The following is a 19,799-nucleotide window of genomic DNA, read 5'->3' as shown; positions in this document are numbered from 1 at the left end:
GCTGGAAGTGTCCTGGGGGGATGGTGGTGGGTGCTGGGGGGCGTCCTGGGGGGGTCCTGACTGTTTCTAGGGGTGCTGGGGGGGTGGCCGGGGCGGGGTGGCATCTTCTGGGGGTGCTGGGGGGATCCTGGGAGCTTCTTGGGGTCCTGACCGTTTTGAGGGTGCTGAGGTGTCCCTGGGGGTCCTGGTGCCCCCCCCCGCGGGTGCAGAGGGTCCTCCGGGCCGCCAGGGGCCGCTGTCGGCGGCGGCGGGGCCGGGCGGGCGCTCCGTAGCGGCCTGGCGGAGCCCAGCGGCGCGGCCCGGCCCGGCCCGGCCCGCAGGTACCGGCGGGGGCGGCCGGGGGCTGCTGGGGACCCCCGGGCCGCGGGGCTGGCGGGCTCTGGGGCCGGCCATAGGGCCTGTGGGGCCGGGGCAGGGCCTGGGCCGGCTATGGGGCCTGTGGGCTGTGGGGTGTATAGGGCCGGCTGGGGGATGTATAGGGCCGACTGTCGGGTATATAGGGCCGGCTACGGCGTATATAGGGCCGGCTCTGGGGTCTGTAGGGCCAGTGTCGGGTGTATGGGGCCGGATAGAGGGTATATAGGGCCGGCTATGGGGTGTAGAGGGCCAGTGTGGGGTGTATAGGGCTGGCTGTGGGGTGTATAGGGCCGGCTACGGGGTGTATAGGGCCGTCTGTGGGGTGGGTGTAGGGGAGTTGTGCAGTCTATAGGGCCGGCTATAGGGCCCGTGGGGCCGGCCATGTGTGTAGGGTGCACAGGGCCGGCTGTGGGGTGGCTTTGCGGCCAGGCTGACGTTTGCTGACACCCCTACTTCCACCCCAAGGTTTGCAGCCTGCGATGGGGTGGTCTGTGGGGTGGGCTGTAGCCCCACACCTCCCGTGGGGTGCAGGGAGCCGTGGGGCAGAGGGCACGCAGCGGGGCAGGGTCTCCAGGCACCACGGGGCAGGGGCTGCTAGGGATGTGGGGACCTCCCTGGGGACCCCCGCTGCTCCCCAGCCTTTGGGGCACTGCCGTGGGGCAGGCTCGCCCCATAGCCTGACGGGGAGGGGGGTGTCCTGCTCCCCCCCCCCCCCGCAGTCGCCGCTTCCCCTTTGACAACCGCACGGTGGGGCCGGTTCCTGCTCTCGCTGCAGCTGGGGGCAAAGCCCTGCCCCTCCCACGGGACTCCTCCGTGGGGCTGCCCACGCTGGGGGTCACCGTGGGGTCCGTGGGGATGAGGGTGGGCCAGGGGACCCGTCATCCGGGACCCCGCCGTGTTCTGCTGGCTCTCAGTGGGGTGCCCCACTTCGGGGCCTGGCCGGGAGGATTCATGAGGGATGGTGAACGGGGAGTGGGGCACGGCTGTGGGGACCCCCCCTGCCTGTTTCTCCTCGCCCGAGGTGGGTGGCGGGAAGCTAAATCGGTAGCTGGGGCTGCGGCTTGGCCGTCGTCACGTGGCGCTGGGCTAAAAATACACCGGGGTGGCCGCCCGTGGGGCTGGGGGGTCCCGGGGTCCCCGGCTTGGGGACGGGGACAGGCTCCCGCCGCTGCCGCGGCCCTAATTCTGCCGGCACGGGGGATGCTGGCACGGCCGCGGCAGGGTGTGACCCCCCCCCCCAGCTAAGGGGGTGCCCTCCTGGGGTGGTGGAGCCCACCGCTGTGTCCCTGCTCGTGTTCTCCGTGTTCGGGGTTGGGACTGGTTTGTGTCCCCGCCCCGAACCCCGGTGCGGGCTGGGGCAGAGCCAGCATCGCGCCCCAGTGCCCCGCGGAAGGGGGGTGACGGCCCGCAGGGGGTGTGACGTGGGCGTTCGGGCCTCGTCGCCTGCTTCCTTCCCCTTTCCAGCCCGCCCCGCGCAGCTCTCCGGTGGCCTCCGCGGACCCCTCCTGCGGCGCCTGGGCAAGCTGGGGGCACTTGGGGGTGGGGAGGGGGTGCGTGGAGGGCTGAGGGGCCACCTGCGGGCCACCGAGCTGGGGTGGGGGTCCTGTCTCAGAGGCGCTGCCCAAGGGCTGTCCCCCCCCAGCCACTGTGCTCGGGGTGGGGTGCTGCCGCCCCTCCCGAGCCGTGAGGGTCCCCATCGCCCCGTGCCTTGTGGCGTGACCAGAAGCCTCCTCCCTTCCCGTCCCCGGTGCTTTCGCCCCCCCCTTCAGCTCCACCGTGCCCCACAGCTGCCAGTTGGGCCATGGGGCACCCCACGCTGCCATCCTCTGGGGTGAAGCAGCTTTCCCAGCTCCACGGGGCCCCAGGGGAGCTTGTGGGGCCCTCAGGACGGTGGGTTCGGGTGGGCTGTGGGGCAGGGCTGGGGTGTCACGCATCCCGCTGTCCCCCCCTCCAGATGCCGTGAGCCATGTCGGACGAGAAGCCCCCGCAGCTTGTGGACTACTTCGTGGTAGCCGGACTGACGGACACCTCGCGGCCGCTGGAGGAGGAGAACCAGCAGCACCGTCTGGCCCGCCCCAGCGAACCCATCACGGACGTGGCCGTCATCATCCGCTCGCAGGGCGAGGAGGTGCCCCACGGCTTCACCTGCATCGAGACCACCACCTCGGGCCACCCTGTTGACCTCAACGCCGGGCTGCTCAACAACCCCCAGATGTTCATATGCTACAAGCGGGGTCGGGACAAGCCCCCCCTCATCGAGTTGGGGTGAGGCTTTGTGACCAGGGCTGTGGGGAGGGGAGTGAGCTCCCCGGGGGTCTCCTTCACCCCTCCTTTCCACGCAGGGTGCACTACGAGGGCAAGGACCGCCCAAAACCGGGCTATAAGATCCTGGACACGACGCCCTACAGCCGCTCGGCCAACCTCAATTCGGGGGGGCCGGGACACCAACGCACTTTCCTGACGTACCGGCGAGCGGCCGAGCCCCACGGCCACAACACGCTGGGGGTCACTGATATTTGCCTCATCATGCCCAGCAAAGGCGAGAGCACCCCTCATACCTTCTGCCGGGTGGACAAGAACCTCAACACCAGCATGGTGGGTGCCAGGGTCCCCCCTCTCGCCGCTGCCAGGGTGTCCCCGCCGTCGTCCGACCCACGCTGACCCACCCCCTCCGCTCCCTCCTTGCAGTGGGGCCCTGCCCTGTTCCTGTGCTACAAGATCGCCATGGCCAAGGCCAACACGCTGGTCTATGAAGCCGGTAGGGTCTCTTGTGGCGATCGGAGAGGCTTTGGCTGGCTGTGAGGCGCCCACCCAGCCGCTCCCTCCCTCCCCTTTCCTCAGCTGGATGGGGGAAATGATATGATGAGGCTCATCCTTTTGTCCGTCTGTCCATCCAGGGCTGCTGGGACGTTACCCCGAGCAGGACAGCGAGTCCTTTCCCCTTCCTGAATCGGTGCCCGTCTTCTGCCTGCCCATGGGGGCCACCATCGAGAGCTGGCCAGCCGACACCAAGTACCCTCTGCCCGTCTTCTCCACCTTCGTGCTGACCGGCGCCTCGGGCGACAAGGCAGGACGAGGCGGGGGGCTCGGGGGTGTCGGGGGGAGAAGCGGCGTCGGTGTGGGGGGGACGTCCCGCCCTGAGCGCCCGCCCCACGCAGGTTTACGGAGCGGCCATCCAGTTCCACGAGGCGTTTCCCCGAGAGCGGCTGTCGGAGAAGCAGAGCCTACGCCTGGGGCTGCTGAGCGTGGTGGATCGACGGCCCGTGGCCGGCCGCTCGCTGCAGACCCGCAAGAGCATCTGCGTCCTCTCCCACTGGCCCTTCTTCGACGTCTTCCGCAAGTTCCTCATGTTTATCTACCGCTACTCCATCTCGGGGCCCCACGTGCTGCCCCTCGAGACGTGAGCGCCGGGCGGGGGGTGGTTTCTGGGGGTTGGGGGGGACAAGGGCCCCGTCGCCTCCCCGCGCTGACGGGCCCGTCTCTCTGCAGGCACATCTCGCATTTCATGCACAACGTCCCCTTCCCGTCCCCGCAGCGGCCGCGCATCCTGGTCCAGGTGAGTCACTGTGTGTCCCTCCCCACCGTACAGAGACCTCCTTAGGTCTTGCAGGGGGGAAAATTAGAGAGGCCGAAGCCCAGCTAGAACTCAGTCTGGCTGCTCTTGTAGGGGGTAACAAAAAAGGTTTTTACAAATACATTAACAACAAAAAGAGAGCCAAGGAGAATCTCCTTCCTTTCCTGGATGCCGAGGGGAACATTTCCGCGAGGATGAGGAGAAGGCTGAGGTACTTAATGCCTTCTTTGCCTCAGGCTTTAATAGTCAGACCAGTTATCCCCGGGGTATTCAGCCCCGTGAGCTGGGAGGCAGGGACGAGGAGCAGAATAAACCCCCCGTAACCCAGGAGGAAGCAGTTTACGACCCGCTGAGCCACCTGGACACACACATCTATGGGGCCGGGTGGGATCTGCCCGAGAGTGCTGAGGGAGCAGGCGGAGGAGCTCGCCAAGCCACTCTCCATTTACAGTCGGACCTGATGATCCTAGAGGTCATTTCCAAGCTTAATAATGCTATGATTTTATGATTGTCCCGTCCTCATCCCTGTGCTGGCACCCCCCACCCCACTGTGTCCCCCCAGATGTCCCCCTACGACAACCTGCTGCTGTGCCGGCCCGTGTCCTCCCCGCTGCCGCTCAGGTAGGGATATCTGTGGGGCGCTGGGGTTGCGTGGGGCGGGGGGGACGCGGCACGGCTGAGTGACGTCCCCTCCCCGCAGCGGCGCCAGCTTCCTGACGCTGCTGCAGAACCTGGGCCCCGACAACGCGGTGGCGCTGCTGGTGGCCGTGCTGACCGAACAGAAGCTGCTCATCCACTCCCTACGCCCCGACGTCCTGACCAGCGTCGGCGAAGCCCTGGTGGCGGTGAGTGCCGGGGAGGGGACGCCACGGGGGCGGGGGACACACACACACACGCCGCGGCGCTGGGGAACCCCCGGCCCGCGGCGCTGACAGCCCTTGTCCTGTCCCCAGATGATCTTCCCCCTGCGCTGGCAGTGCCCCTACATCCCGCTGTGCCCGCTGGCGCTGGCTGACGTGCTGTGTGCCCCCGTGCCCTTCATTGTAGGCATCCACTCCAGCTACTTCGACCTCCACGAGCCCCCCAGGGACGTCATCTTCGTCGATCTGGACACCAACACCATCTTCCAGTGAGTGGCCCCCGATTCTTACCCGGGGAGGGTGGGCTTCACCAGCGGGGTGATGCCTGGGGGGGTGCCGGGGGATCCACCGGCCACCCTCCCCTCATCCCTCTGTGTCCCCCCCTCCAGGAGCGAGGAACGCAAACTGCTGTCCCCGCGCTCCCTACCCCGCCGTCCCTGCAAGGTGCTGCTGGCCTCGCTCCACAGCCTCGCCCAGCAGCTGGATGAGAGTGAGTGCGGGTCCGGGGGGAACCCCACAGCCTCCCGCATCCCCACCCCCCCCCCACCACCCCCTAATTTCCGCCCCCCGCCGCTTTGCTTTGGCAGTGTACAGCGGGCCGGGTGAGGAGGCGTCGCTGGAGCTGCTGCTGAGCGACGCGGAGGCGGCGCGGGGCCGGCGAGCGCAGCTGGAGCTGGAGGCGCGGGCGGCTTTCCTGCGTTTCATGGCCTGCGTCCTGCGGGGTTACCGCTCCTTCCTGTGCCCCATCGCCCTGGCGCCCGCCCCGGCCGGCCGCGACGCCGGCAGCCTCTTCGCCCTGCAGGGTGGGTGGGCAGCGGGGGAAAAGGGTGGGGGGTGGCCGGGGAGGGGGTTGGCGGGATTTAACCCACCCCGTTCCATCCCCTCAGGGTTCCTCAAGTCCCGGGAGCGGGCGTACCACCGGTTTTACCGGGCAGCTGCTGCGCACCCAGCTCTTCACCCAGTTCATCGAGGACTGCTCCTTCGCCAGCGACCGAGACCCCTGCCTCGAGTTTTTTGACACCTGCGTGGATAAGGTGGGTCCCGCCGGCTCCACCTCGCCTCCCCACGTCCACCTGCGCTCCCGGTGACCCCCCGCACCCCCTCCCCAGGTGCAGGCGGAGCTGGAGAAGCCGGAGGACACCCCCCTGATGGAGCTGGACGACCCGCGGGGGGGTGAGCACACGGTCTTCATCACCCCCCCCGAGCAGCCGGTGGGTCCCGACGGCGCCGAGCTGCCTGCGCGGTACCGGTGAGACCCCACCCCACCCCCCCAGCCCTGCCGCCCCCCCCCCGGGTCCCCCCAACTCAGCCTCTGCTCCCTCCCACAAGCTATGACGGGTTCCCCACCCTGCACCCCGAGCTCCTGGAGCCCCCCCGGGACCCGCTGGTGGCCCAGCTGTGTCAGGCCAGGAGCAGTGCCCCCAGCAGCCCGGCCCCACGCAGGACCAAGCAGGTGAGCGGGGGCCAACGGTGCGATGAATTGGCCGGGCCTCAGCGGGGGATAGGATGGCGAGGGGTGCAGGATGCCGGCTGCACCCCCTCAGCTCCCTCCTCTTCCTCCCCTCGCCCCACCCCCAGGAGATGAAGGTGGCCCAGCGTGTGGCCCAGAAGTACTCCTCGGTGCCCGACATGTGGGCCAAGTGCCTGCTGGGGCACTGCTACGGGCTCTGGTTCCTTTACCTGCCCACCCACGTCCGCGCCGCCCCCGCCAAGCTGCGGGCGCTCCAGCTGGCCTACGACGTCCTGCGCAAGATGGAGGCTCACAAAGTGGTGCTGCCGGACGAGGTAGGCGGCATTTGGGGCAGGGGGGGTCGCTGGGAGATAGGGGGACCCCAACCACCCCTGATTGTTCCCCGTTGCCCCCCACAGGTTTGTTACCGCATCCTGATGCAGCTCTGCGGGCAGTACGGCGAGCCGGTGCTGTCGGTGCGGGTGTTGCTGGAGATGAAGCGTGCCGGCATCGTGCCCAACACCATCACCTATGGCTACTACAACAAGGTGACGGGGGCAAACAGGCGCATGGGGAGGCTCTGGGGGGTCCCCATCAGCGTCTGACCGTGTCGTCCCCCCCACCGCCTCGCAGGCGGTGCTGGAGAGCAAGTGGCCGGCGGGGACGCAGAGCGGGCGCCTGCGCTGGGCCAAGCTCCGCAACGTGGTGCTGGGGGCGGCCCAGTTTCGGCAGCCCCTGCGGCAGCGGGAACGCCAGGCTGCCGCCGCCGCTGCCGCCGCCGCCCCCCCAGGTAGGTGGGGATGGGGAGGGGGCCGGGGGGGGGTCGCTATCCCCCCCCTGACAGCCCCCTCGTCCCCTCCTGCAGATGGCCGAGCTCCCCCGGCGCCCCGTCCCAGCCTGCAGCGGCAGACCACCTGGGCCGGGCGCAGCCTGCGGGACCCCCCCCCAACCCCGCGGCTGGTGAAGAGCGGCAGTCTCAGCTTCCCCGGCGGCACCCATGGTGAGGGGGGCCGGGGAGGATTGGGGGAGCCCCCAACCACTCGGCCCCCGCCTCTTCCCGCAGCCCCGGATCCGCTGCCCCCGCGGCTGCAGGGTCCCCCCGGCTCGGCCGATGGGAGCCTGTCAGACGTCAGCTTCGCCACGGACGAGAGCGACCGGGCGGACGAGGGGCCGGCGGGTGGCACGCCGCGACGGGGCTTGGCCGCCAAGCTGCAGCAGCTCCTGTCACCCGGCAAACGGTCCCCGCTGCGGCCGGCCGCCGGCGCCGAGCTCCCCGCCGGCCCCCGCGACGCCGCTGACGCCGCCTGCCCGCGCCGGGGCTCCGAGCAGCGGGACGGGGATCCCCCGCCGCGCCGCAGCCCCGCTGAAACCCTGCTGCGCCCACGGGAACGGCCCGAATCCACCGCCTCCGAGGTACCCGGTTTCTCCCCGGGGAATGTGCCTGTCTGTCTGTCTGTCCGTCCTTGCTGACAGCGCGTGTCCCCCCTCAGAGCTCCGTCTCTCTGGGCAGTGAGTTGGACCTGTCGGACACGTCGGTGGGCAGCACCGGCGTTCCCAAGTCCTCCGAGCTGCCGGCTGATGGGGCGGCCGGGCAGGAGCCGCCCGCCGTGGAGGTGAGTTGGGGGAGGTCCCGTCCCGCTGCGGCTCCCCCTCCCCAACCCTCTGCCGGTGCCATGGGGGCTGACGGTGCCGGCGGCGGCGGCCAGGTCCTGCTGTCCAGCTGCTCGCGGTGCCAGGGCTGCGGCGCACTGGTGTACGACGAGGAGGTGATGGCCGGCTGGACCTCCGACGACTCCAACCTCAACACCACCTGCCCCTTCTGCAGCCGCTCCTTCGTCCCCTTCCTCAGCATCGAGATCCAGGACTTCCAGCTGCCCCCCAGGTGGGACCCCCCATGTGCCCTGGGAGAAACCCTACTGTCCCCCATCCTCCCTACTGCCCCCAGACCCCTCTTTGCTGCCCACTAGCGTCCCCTGCCCTGTCCTCAGGGAAAACCCAATGTCCCACATCCTTTCTGGTGTTCCTGGTGTCCCCAGTGTCCCTCTTTGCTGCCCACTGCTGTTCCCCAACCTTCCCTCCTCTGCGGGAAACCCTGATGTTCGCATCCCCCCGGTATCCCCAAACCCCCTCTTTGCTGTCCACCATTTTCCCCCATCCTTCTTCCCTCCTCCGGGGAAATCCCTAACATGCCCAGTGCCCCCCCCTCATTTCCATAACACCCCTCTTTCCCGTGCAGTGCTGCCGGGGACGGCTCCCTCCCTCCTCCCGCTGCGCAGGGACCAGTTCTCAGCGACCGCCGCCGCTGCCTGGCCCTGGACGAGGCCGAACTGGAGCTCTGCAACGGCTGCCCGGACATGGCGGTACGGCGCCGGGCGCGGAGAGGGGAGACAACCATCCCCGCGGGGGCCCGGCTGTCCCAGCGACGGCGTGTCCCCCTCTCCCGCAGGTGCCGCGGCGGTCGGAGCGGGTGGCTTTCGCCTACCTGAGCCCGTTGGTGTTACGGAAGGAGTTGGAAAGTTTGGTGGAGAACGAAGGCGGCGAGTTCCTGGCGCAGCCGGAGCTTGTGGACAGTCACCCCATCATCTACTGGAACCTCGTCTGGTACTTCCAGCGCCTGGAGCTGCCCAGCAACCTTCCCCGCCTGCTCCTGGGCTCCCAGCACGTCGCCCTGGCCCCGCAGGTGAGGCAGTGGGGGATACAGGGGGGGTTTTGGGGGGGTCCGCCAGCCCGGCGCTCACCTCCCTGTCCCGCAGGCGCAGCCCCCGGACGCCCCCTGCGTGCGTGTGCGGCTGCTGTGGGACGTCCTGGCCCCCGAAGGCGACGCCTGCCCCCCGCTTTACGTCCTCTGGCGGCGTCACAGTGAGTTGGGGGGCGGTGGGGAGGGGGAGATGGCAGCGGCGGGGCGCTGCTGAGCCCCCCGCTCTCCGTCCCTGTGTGTCCCCTTGTCCCCAGGTAGCGTCCCCACCCTGCTGCGGTCCCAGCGACCCCCCGGCCACCCCTTCTCGCTGACCTTCCTGGAGGCCGTGCTGAGCCACGTGGGACTGAACGAGGTGCACAAAGCCATCGCCCTCTTCCTCGAGACGCCGGCAGCCCCGGGCGGCCCCCAGAACCTGCAGAGGTAGGGGCTTGACCCCCCCCAAACCCCTCCTTTTGGCACCGTGCCGGCCTCGAATCACCATTCTTGCCTCCCCAGGAGCATCTACCGGGAAATCCTCTTCCTCACGCTGGCAGCGCTGGGCAGGGACCATGTGGACATAGGTATGGCGGGTGCGGGGTGGGCTGGGGTGGACTGGGGGGGGGACTGGGGCGATGCTGATGGCCGGTGTGTCTGTCCCACCACCCAAATCTTTGCCCTACAGCCGCTTTCGACAAGAAATACAAGTCGGCCTACAACAAGCTGGCGGGGAGCCTGGGCAAGGAGGAGCTGCGGCGGCGGCGGGCGCAGCCCCCCAGCTCCAAAGCCATTGACTGTCGCAAGAGTTTTGGGGCCACCCTGGAGTGTTAGAGGTGGCCCCCCCCAGGGACAGAGGTGGGGTCCCAGCCTCAGCAGGGGGGGAGCCCCCGCCCCAGCCCCTGCCTCACAAAGGGTTTTATATGTCAGTATTAATATATTTTTATTTATTTATTTCCCCCTGTCCCCCCTTCCCAACGCCGCCTCCTCGCTTCTGCTGGCGTGGGCTGGGCTGTGCGTATCCCCCCCCCCGCCATCTCCACCCTGCTGCTGCCTGCCTGTGCCCTGGGGGGAGGGTTGGGGGCCATCGCAGGGGTTTGGGGGGCGGGGTTTTGGGGGCTGCCCCCCCACCTCCCACTGTGCAATAGGAGCCCCCCGCCCTGGGGGGTCTGTAAATAAAAGCCACTGCGGTATTTTCCCTGCTGCCTCCCCGGGTGCCTTCTTGTGGGGGTGTTGAGGGGGAGTGGGACCCCCCCCGGGGGACACAGACACCTGTGGGGGGGATACAGACACGCCTGGAGGACTCACCCCCCAGGGCACCATAGAGACGGGGGGAAAGAGGTGACAGAGCAGTGGCCTCTGGCCACGGCAGCCATCTTGGGGCCTGGTGGAGGCCTCAGGGATGGCGCGAGGCCTCCTCAGTGCTGGAGCCCTTCTTGCTGACGGCGACCTCGGGCGCGGGGGGGGAACGCGCGGCCCTGCCCATTGACTGCTACCGGCTCCTCCCTCCCCCCTCCGCAGCGTCGCGCCGGGCCACGTGCACCTCCGGTACCGGGCGCCACGTGGGCCAGGCGCCGGGCGGCTACGGTGGCCGCTTTGGGCCCAAATTCCCCCGTGTGCGGAAGGGGGGGTGGTTTTTGCCCGCCGACACCGCGCGCGGCTGGAGATACCCGGATGTCCAGGCTCGCAGACCCATTAAAGGCGCCCCGCGGGGAAGCTCGGCGGTTTTCCATTGGTGGAGGCGCGCGCCAATCTTCGCGCCCGCCCGCCAGTGAGAAGCGGGAGGCGGGCCCGGCGTGGAGACTGGAGGTTCGATTGGTTAAGCGCCTCGTCCGTCGTCGCGCCGCACCAATGCGCGTCGCGTTTGGGGTCGGGAGGCGGGGAGCGAGCGGCGGTGCCGCTGCCCAATCAGCGGCATTGTTTGTGGTGGTGCCGGCTGCGCTCCGCGGCGGCTGGTGGCTGCGGCGCCGCGTCTGCTCCGCCCGCCCCGGCCCGGCCCGGCCCCGGCTCGGCCCCGGCTCGGCCCCAGGGCACCCCACGGCGCCCCCGGCCCCAGGGCGGCGCCCCCCGAGCCAGGTGAGGGCTGCGGGGGCGGGGGGGGGGGGTGAGGGGGGCAGGGCCGGGCCTGGGCGGGGGCGGGGGGGGCAGGGCCTGGGGGTTTGGGAGGGCGGGGGTGGGGGGGGTGTGCCTTTGTGGGGGCAGAGCAGAGGGGTTTGGGGGGGAAAAGCTGAGGGGGGTGGGGGTGGGTGGCAGAGCCCAGGGGATTTGGTGGGTAAAGCGGAGGGATTTGGAGGGGTAGGACAGAGGGGTTTTGGGGGGGCAGAGGTAGGGGTTAGGGGGAACAGGGGGTGGGGGTTGCCTTTGTGGGAGCAGAGCCCAGTGATCTGGGGGGGCAGAGCCCAGTGATCTGGGGCGGGTAGAGTCGAGGGGTTTGAGGCGGCAGAGCAGGGGGATTTGGGGGTGCAGAGCCCAGAGTTTGGGGAGGACGGGGGTGGGGGGGTGCCTTTGTGGGAGGTAGAGCCCAGGGGTTTGGGGGGGCAGAGAAGAGGGATTGGGGGGGCAGAGCCCTAGGGCTTTGGGGGTACAGAACAGAGGGGTTTGGGGGGCTGTGCCTTTGTGGGGTAGAGCCGAGGGATTTGGGGGGGAGGGGGGCGGAGAGATTTGGGCGGGGGAAGAGCCGAGGGATTCTGGGGGTCAGAGGAGAGGGGTTTGGGGGATTGGAACTGGGGCTTCTGGGGTTGGTGCTAGCTGGGTGCAGAGCTCGGGGGCGGGGGGAAGGTTCAGGAGCCCGGGGGGGGCTTGGAGGGGGTATAGAGCTCAGGGTTTGGGGGGCAGAGCCCCAGGGGTTCGGGGGGGGGCAGGGGCTGGCCCAACCCTCAGGAATGGGCGAGGAGGGCGGGGGGCGGGGATCCCCCGTGGTAAAATGGGGTGTTGGCTCTTCCTCCAGGGCTAGGGGGGGCCGGGCGGGGCGGGGCGGGGGCGGCGGGGGGAAGCGGGGTGCGGGCGCTGCCTGGCTCCGGGCCTGCTCTGCGTGGGGGAGTCCCCAGGGCAAGGGGGGGAGCGGGGAGGGGGCGGCCGCCTCCCCCAAACCAGAGGTGACAGAGCCGGGGTGGGAGCAGCCGCCTCTCCGCGCACCTGGAAGATTTTTGGGGGCGGGGGAGAGGGGAAGCAGGGTCTGTGTGTCTGTCCGTGTCCCCCCCCCCATCCTCGGGGTTGGGTACCGCCGCTTTGTGGGGGGTGCTGGTGCGCGACGCTGCGATGGAGCAGCCCTCCTCGATGGGGGGGCTTGGGGCTGGCGGCTCCCCGGCAACCAGAGGGACCCCCCCCCCCCCCCTTTGTTCCCTCCTCTTCTGCCGGGTTTTGGGAGCCATTCCCGTTTCCTCCTGCCATTCCCGTTTCCTCCTGCCATTCCCGTTTCCTCCTGCCATTCCCGTTTCCTCCTGCGTTGCCATCGCGGCGTTTCCTCGTTAGGAAAGCGATGGGAATGGGCGATTGACCATCCCTTCCTCGCTCTGCCACCGGTTGGGAAACCAGGATTTCGGCCCTGCGGGATTCTCCCTCCTTTCTCCTTCCTGATGCTGCTTCCCCACGTCAAAATCAGGACGGGGGCAGCAGCCAGGAAAACTTTCACATCTCTGCTTTAACGTGGAGCAAGAGAGAGTCCGGCGACTGCCTCCTCCTTCTGCGTGGGCAGTGCAGGCAGCCCTGCCCGCAGCCCTGCCCGCACCCCCTTTTTGCCGGGCGGAGGGGGATGAAAATGTCGCTTCTGGGGAGGCCCAGGCCCTTCCTCTGTCGGCGTTTGGGAAGCTGGGCGGCACGGTTCCTCTCCCCTTTGCACTATTCCCCAAAATGAGAGCGTTTGAGGCGTTTAAGAACGGCCTCCCTTCCCCTCCGCGCCTCGAAAGAAGGGTCTCTTTGATGGCGGGGGGGTGCTGTGCCAGGAAGAGAGGAGGAGGAGGTGGTTTGGGCAAGCGGAGGGTAGCTGAAAGCAAGGAGGAAGAGCGACAGCATATGGATGCGATCGTATCGATTCGCTTTAGCTGCCTTGCCTTCTGTTTGCTGAAATCACCCCCCGAAAAGGGATTTTTTTAAAAAAATATTTTTAATTTATATTATTTTTTTTTGAGCCTGCCTTGGCTGCTGACAGGCTGGAGGAGGGAGGGAGGGTACAAGCCCGTGGGGACTGGTGTCCTTCTGGAAGAAGGTGTGGGAGGTTTTGACTCTTATTTCTCGGTGTTCTTCGGTGGGGGTTGGGGAATGATTGCAACAACAAGCGGTTCAAGAGGACGGTGGTTTTTAAGGATCGTGCGTGGTTGGCTACCGGCGGCGGAGCGCGTGTCTCACCGGGGAGCCGAGGGCCGGCTGTGTTTGAGCTGTCTGGGTGCACAGGGAGAGCCCCCCCCCCCCCCACCCCCAACCCCTTGAAGCTCTGGCGCTCTGCTCAGCCACAGCGCTGGGTTTTAAACGGCCCGTGACGCTCCCGTCACCGGCGGGGGCAAACACGATTGCAGCTCACGTGGGCGTCGGGGGAGCTCGGCGCAGCCGTCGCGCCGGGGCCCCGCGCCCTCGGGGTGAAACGCCGCGTTCGCACCTGATCTGAAACGGGGTTCGTTGTCCCCTGGGATGGGTGTCTGTAGGGATCCCCCTGCCTCGCCGCGATTTAGGAGCGTGCCTGGAATTTCTCCCGGGCGCATTGGAGCTGCCTGGCGGTGGGAAGCAGCCAAAAAGACCCGTCTCAGGGGCCCGGCGACCTGATTTCCGAGCCGTTAAGATTTTCAACGCGAGGTGCAACCTTCGCTTCGGCGCTTTTCCTGATCACGAGGCTGCGTGAAACCAAATGTGACGTGCAGCTGACAGGGAGCATCCATCTTTGCAGCGCTGCGGTTTGCCCGCGCTGTGAGCGGCCTGGCTTCCTCTTCCGACGGCTAACGGGCTCCCCGCCGGTCGCAGCACCCGGCTCCGCTCGGAGTATCCCGCTCCACGCCGTGCTCCCGGCTGCTCCACCGCAGGGCAGGGGGATCGCTCCCTCCTTTTAAATGTTTCTGAGAGGGGGGAGAGTAGAAATATCTACTTGGCAGAGTTAATTAAACTTAAGATGCTCTTGAAAGTGTCTTTCCTGCCAATGTTTTCTTCTGAGGGAGTGGCGCGGGGCTCGTGATCAACTGTTTGCAAGACGCTGGGGGGTTAAATGAGAGGAGCTTCCCGGATTTCTCCACTGAGCTGCTTTCATCGCTCGCTATTCCCTTCAGCATTTAAGGAAAAGCAGTCACTGAAGCTTTTTTTAAAATTTATTTCCCTGTTAATTGACAATTCTCTGTGCTTTTTGCTTGCCCACACCCCCCCCCAACCACAAACCACCCACTGGCCCCTGATCTTACGGGGTGGGGGGTGTGATGGGCTGCGGCCCCCGCACAGCGGATAACTCGCCCCTTTTTGGGAGCCAGCCGGGAGGGGAGGCTTTGGCGAGCGGCCCCGCTCATCCCGGCTCGGAAGGAGTCTTGTTGCACCGCTCGGTCGTAAGAATCGCTCATTTTTAAAACATTTTGGCAATAACAAAGAACTAGGGATGTGGGGAAAAAAAGAAATGAAAAATCCCTGCGTGTTTTTTTCTCTTTGTGACCCAGCGTGTTACCCCACAGAGAGCAATTTTTATTTTTTAAAAGGGGCGTTTGGTTCAGGTGGTGTTTAAAGCCGCTGGCCCGCGAGCACCGCACGCACGGCTCTGCATCGTGGTTGTGCCGAGGCACAACAGCAAAACGTTTCTGTTTTTTAAAAAAAAAAAAAAAAAAAGCCCAGGGATTGGCTATAAATCTAATCCCCGTGTAAAGCTATCCACCTCGCGCGCAGAAATTCAACCTATCAGGCCGTGCCACATGCCGCTGCAGTTTTATAGCGTTGGATCGACTGCTGGAAGATGGAGAAGAAACTTACTTTTACGGCGAGACGTCGCCGGCGCCTCTGCGCCGCTGCCGCTTGGGGATCCGTTTGCTTCCGTAGCTCCGCGGTGCCGCCGGCGATCCCGCCGTGGGGAGCCGGTGGGGTTGGGTTTTGCCCTGAGACTCGTGGATTTCTGCTCCTTAATCTTGAGGGGGTTCAGAGGAGCCCAGTTACAGATGGCTGGGGTTTCATTTGCTGTGACTATTTTTTTTCTTTTGCGTTGCATGTAGGTTATTTTGCAGGTTTTTTTTAAACACGTGGGATGATATATCGCTGTTCCGTAACCGTCATCTCGGGGTGATGCACCGAGCGACGGGGCCTGGGAAGCGAGATGTGATGAGCCTGTGTTTCTCCCTTTCCCTGTTACGAATAGACTTCAGGTTATTTCGGTTTCAGGTAATTTGGCTGTTAAAAGACGAATATTTTTGGCCTTGGCTGCGCTTTCTTCAGGAGGTTTCCGTGGCAGGCGGTGGAAGAGCGAGGAGCTGCGCTCGCGCGCGTCCTGGTGGACCGTCTGCCTGGGGAGAGGCTGGTTTTGCTGTGGCGCGTAGTTATTGTGAGAGGTGGAGTTGAAACGCTTATCTGGGTCACTTGAAAAAGAGATTTTTTTATTATTATTATTTCTTTTACCCTTAAAAAGCATTCCTTTGAAATCGGGACTTTGATGAATACGTCAACCCGCCCAGCGTGCCGGTCTTGCTTTCGGGTGCTCGGGCAGCCCGCCTTGCCCGCGCTCTCACCGTGGGGTTGGGGCGGATGACACAGCTCAGCTTCCCGGCCGGAGCGATGCCTGGACGTGCAGCGCTTCTCGTTTTCCTCCTGGTTTTTTTTTTTTTGTTAAAGCTGGAAATGAAAGGACATCAAGTTAAGCTAACCTTAAAACGGAGCCGCGTACCTGGTGGTTGTCCTGGTGCTTTCCAGCTGAGGCCGACGGTGAGGTTCCCCCTTCCCTGAGCATCGCCTGCCGAGTGCAGTGTCCCAAGCCTGCGTGTGGGCAAACCCAAGCTTCTCCTAATCTCCCTGATTTGGAGAGAAACGATTCCCCGGCTTAATTGGGCAGAGGATGGCAGGCGTCCCGGCGTTGGCGTGGTGGTGCCTGGGTCCAGCGATGGACACGGCTCGGCTACAGAGAGAAACCGCCTTGGGCTGGGGAGGGACCCCCCGGCGCGGGGGGGTTCGTTTGGGCATCGCCGGCCCTGTCCTTGCGCTGGGCGGCTTCTTCACCTCACGTATTTCCTTGGAGGCATTCCTTGCCCTTTGCTCTCTCCCCTTCAGATGCCCAAAATCTTAAAGAATGCCATTAGGATTTCTTTTTTTTCATGGAATCAAGTAAAACCTAAGGAGTTTCAGGGGTATTTTTGTTGTTTTTCCCCATGTAACCAGGGCAATGTGCTCTGCTGCGTACAAGAGTCAGGTTCTTCCTCTGGTTTAACAACTCCAGGTGCTGCTGCACCGTTTTCAGGTAGAGCTTTGGTCCCTTTGCTGATAATACTGCCCGAAGGTACCGGGGCTTCCTTGGTGTGACGCATCGGTGCCCTCCTGTCTCCTTACGGTCTTGTCTTGTGCAAAACCAGAGCGGGTGGTCAGCCCAGGTCGGGTGTTTTTAGGTTTGTCGAGCGCCTCGTTGCGTGCACAGACCTCAAAGTTCATCCCCAGCCGTGGGAAGTGGGTCAGGAAAGAGGCTACAGCGCTGGGGTTTATGCTTTCTGGTTTTTATTCTCCCTGATTTTCACATAAATGCAGCATCTCGCTTCTAATTGCTCCCTCTCAGCCCTCGCAAAGATGGGATTATTTCAGATGCGTTGAGGAAAGGGCAATATAACGCTAAACTTTGGATCACAATTAGTTTTGCAACTCTGCTCCTTGGATGTGGAATATTATCTGGTTATTTGCGATAACGGTATCCGGAATATGCCTGAAATCCTTCTGAAGACCAGCACCAGCATTTGGAATTTGGAGGGTGTGAGGACAGGCGCTTGCAAGCCTCCTCTCTAAAATTAGACCGAAGACCGGCGCGGAGGAGTCTGTAAAGAGCCTTGGGGGCTTTTTTTCTGCGGAGCATCGACGTGACCGTTGCGCGTCAGGCCCGCGAAGCCGCATCCATTTTATTTCATCCCTTGATTAAAGTCTTTTGGCTTCGTGGTAGCGACAGCAGGTATTTCCAGGGAGGTGGTACCAACGCCGGTGCATGTGCCAGGATGGCTTCGTGGGCTTTCACTGGATGGAGGACGCCACTGCTCAGGTTTGAGTGCGTATTTGGGGGCTGAACCCTGAAATTGTCCCATTTCAGAGTCCCGCTGGTGGATTAGAGGCAGCCCTCGCTTACAGAGCCCTGCCTGGTTCCTCAGGGTTGGAGCAGCGTCCTGCTGGATGATCGAAGGAGTTGCGAGAGGGGAGAGAGAGGCATTAAAAGACCATTAAGGCGGTGACGGAAAGCAAAGACCGGAGTAGTTCTTGGTTCGGGGTGAAATGAGCTGTGTCTCCTCCGGTCCTGCGGTGCAAGGAGGGAGGAAAGGTGTCCTGTTGTGCTCGGACGAGCCGCAGGATCTGCCCCGAGACGCGCGTTTCCTCCTGTTTATTGGTTTTCGTCGCAGCGGTTGGCATTCTCGTAGCGGTTCTTTTCCTGCTGAAATTTTTCAAGCCCGCTCTTTAAAGGCAAACCTCGCCGCTGTTGAACGTGCGACGGCGCGGCGCCGTCGGCGGGGTGGCTGGTGCGCGCGCCCTCCCAGCGCGCCGGCTGCCGGAGCCGTGCGCCGGCGCTTTTCGGGCGCCTGCGTCGAAATAGCAGCTCGGTACGGCTGCGCAGGGGCCAGGTGGTGCTAACAATAAAATAACTTGTGGCCATGCGCCCTTTGGTTCAATGGAAGAAGTAAAAATGCCTCGAAACAGCCAGTTTTGGATCCCATCGGGTCAGCAGAGGCAGTGCTGCTGCTGGACCTGGGCTTCTGGGGCCAATCGTAGTGACCATAAGCTCAAACTGCCTGAAGCCAGGAAGTGTATTTTTCCGGAGTATCCTGGATTAAGGCCTCATTTTCATTGAATCTCAGCAAATGGATGCTAGAATCCCATGTCTTTGGGATTAGACCTAACCCAAACCCATCTGTCGTCTTGGGAAGAGGATGCTGCTCCTTACTGCCTGTTTGCCCCCTCCCAGACCCGCAGCTTTGGGTTGTGCCCTGTCCGTAGCTGGGAGCGGAGCATCTGTGTGCTTGGCTACACAAAGCCAAGACGTTTAAATACTTACCTTTCATTCCAGTTAACGCTCTGGTTCGGTGTCGGGGGTTAGCAACGGGATCTTTATCGCCAAACCTGCATAAAGATAAATATTTGCAGGGAACAGAAACCCCTTCCGCAGGCGGTGAATCGAAGCATTGCCTTTCCCCATGCAAATCCTTCCGGGCCTGATATCGCGGTCTCGGATGGCTGGGGCTCCTCTGGGGAGCAGACGGGCACATCCCTCCTCTTCCCAGGGCAGGGGGGTCCCAAGAAGGAAGCCACAGAACTGGGATTTTGTGGGAAAGAGGCCGGACCTGCTGCCTCGGTGAGCTCGTGTGTTGGGATCAAGCTTTTTATCCCTCCTCTGCCGAGCCTGAATACCTCTTGGTTGCGTCCCTACCATCAGGGAAACAGATGGAAGCATGTTTCTTCAAGCTCCCAGCGAGGGAGGAGGATGTCTCCTCTTGAAATGCATCTCGGAGACTAAATCGAGCTCTTTACCCCCAAGCTCTTTCCCTGGCAAGGTGTTTTGGGGTGCGAGGCGGCTCCGGCTCCTCCGGTCCGTGCAAGAAGCTTTCTCGTCGATATCCCGGCACGAAAACCTGCAAAGCAAACGGACGAGATCTCGCCCTGTGCCGCCCTGGTATCGCGTCCTCCCTCTGAGGAGCCGGGGAGACGTGAAGGGAGATGGATAACCTGAAATCCTCCCGCCGCCGAGGCTTTCGCTGCTGACAAGTTCTGGGTTTAACGGTTTGCTTGTCATTTTTTTCCTTCCTTTTCCCGACTGCCTAACGCAGTTTGTAGGAGAAGAAAGATAATTCACTTTAATGAATTATAAAACTTGTTTCACTGCAGTGGGTCTTCATTTTTCCTTTTGTCTGCAGCAGAGTCACTGTTTGAGTAGAATAAAATTAACTTAGTCCCTGAAAAGACAAAAGAGCTGAAACTCCTCGCTGCTGAGAGGAGCTGAGGGAGGGAGGGGGCAGGACATTATCTCCAAGGCCCCATATGCTTTGCCAATCATAATGTTTTAGGGTGGTTTTTTTGTAATCCGGAGTTTTAAATTTAAACACTTTGCCATTTAAAAATGGTTCTTTTATATATATATTTGTTTTCCCAGTCGGTCGCTGAGAGCGTATCCGGAAACAAACCGCGTGAAGTTAATGAAACTCTGCGGCATCTTTACAAACCTCTCTGCGCCGGCGCTCCGGCGACGGCCTGTGTGTCGGCAGGGGCTGGGATAGCGAGCGGAAAACCCCGCTCGTCCTTTGCGCCGCTCAACTTGCTACGTAACCCTAGGGAATATTAAGATTTATTAAATTTTAGATTTAAAGTACTACAGCGGGATCGTTGTCTCGGGTGGCTGAGCAAAGGCCTGCACCTGGGACTGGGGAGGAGCTGGGAATCTGGGCACCAGCTGAGGCCGCTCCCAGTTTGCTCCCAGCTTAAAACCGCCCTTTAGGTGGTGGTTTGTAGGCGATCACCTGGAGCGGGCGGTGTGCGGGGTGTATCTGGAAGGGAGTGATCTGCCCCTAAACACATCGGTTAGTCTGGCTTACTTTTGTCACCAGCCGAGAGAAGATGCTCTTTAGATGTTTTTTGTTTTTAAAAGGGAATTTTGAGCGAAAGGAAATCAATCAGATGCAGACTTTCAGAGGGTTTCAAAATGGTTGCTTGGTAATAGTTCCTTGTCAAATAAGTCCAACCTTAATGCATTTTCCCCTTCTGTGAATC

The 19,799-nt window shown here is 63.7% G+C and overlaps 2 protein-coding genes across 2 annotated transcripts in view; both read left to right on the top strand.

Moving 5' to 3' along the window:
• Window positions 1–222: 222 nt before the first annotated feature.
• Window positions 223–10,105, top strand: DENND4B (DENN domain containing 4B). The gene is given in 28 exon segments (XM_075074989.1): window positions 223–320; window positions 2,312–2,622; window positions 2,700–2,952; window positions 3,046–3,115; window positions 3,255–3,424; window positions 3,516–3,757; window positions 3,847–3,913; window positions 4,494–4,552; window positions 4,632–4,776; window positions 4,885–5,060; window positions 5,181–5,281; window positions 5,379–5,594; window positions 5,679–5,719; window positions 5,721–5,825; window positions 5,901–6,040; window positions 6,121–6,244; window positions 6,370–6,576; window positions 6,661–6,789; window positions 6,875–7,031; window positions 7,107–7,654; window positions 7,732–7,854; window positions 7,948–8,123; window positions 8,478–8,601; window positions 8,688–8,921; window positions 8,995–9,100; window positions 9,194–9,359; window positions 9,435–9,499; window positions 9,601–10,105. Coding segments are annotated over 27 exon segments (4,389 nt in total). The 5' UTR covers window positions 223–320; window positions 2,312–2,323; the 3' UTR covers window positions 9,747–10,105.
• A 724-nt stretch (window positions 10,106–10,829) lies between these two features.
• Window positions 10,830–19,799, top strand: part of GATAD2B (GATA zinc finger domain containing 2B) — a 46,136-nt gene continuing 37,166 nt past the window's right edge. The window contains exon 1 of the mRNA XM_075075466.1: window positions 10,830–10,988. The gene's annotated coding sequence lies outside the window, so the exon portion shown is untranslated. The remainder of the gene's footprint in view (window positions 10,989–19,799) is intronic.

The sequence above is a fragment of the Phalacrocorax aristotelis genome, chromosome 25 (genome assembly GCF_949628215.1).
Source record: "Phalacrocorax aristotelis chromosome 25, bGulAri2.1, whole genome shotgun sequence".
NCBI lineage: Eukaryota > Metazoa > Chordata > Aves > Suliformes > Phalacrocoracidae > Phalacrocorax > Phalacrocorax aristotelis.
This window is presented reverse-complemented; position numbering and strand designations above follow the sequence as displayed.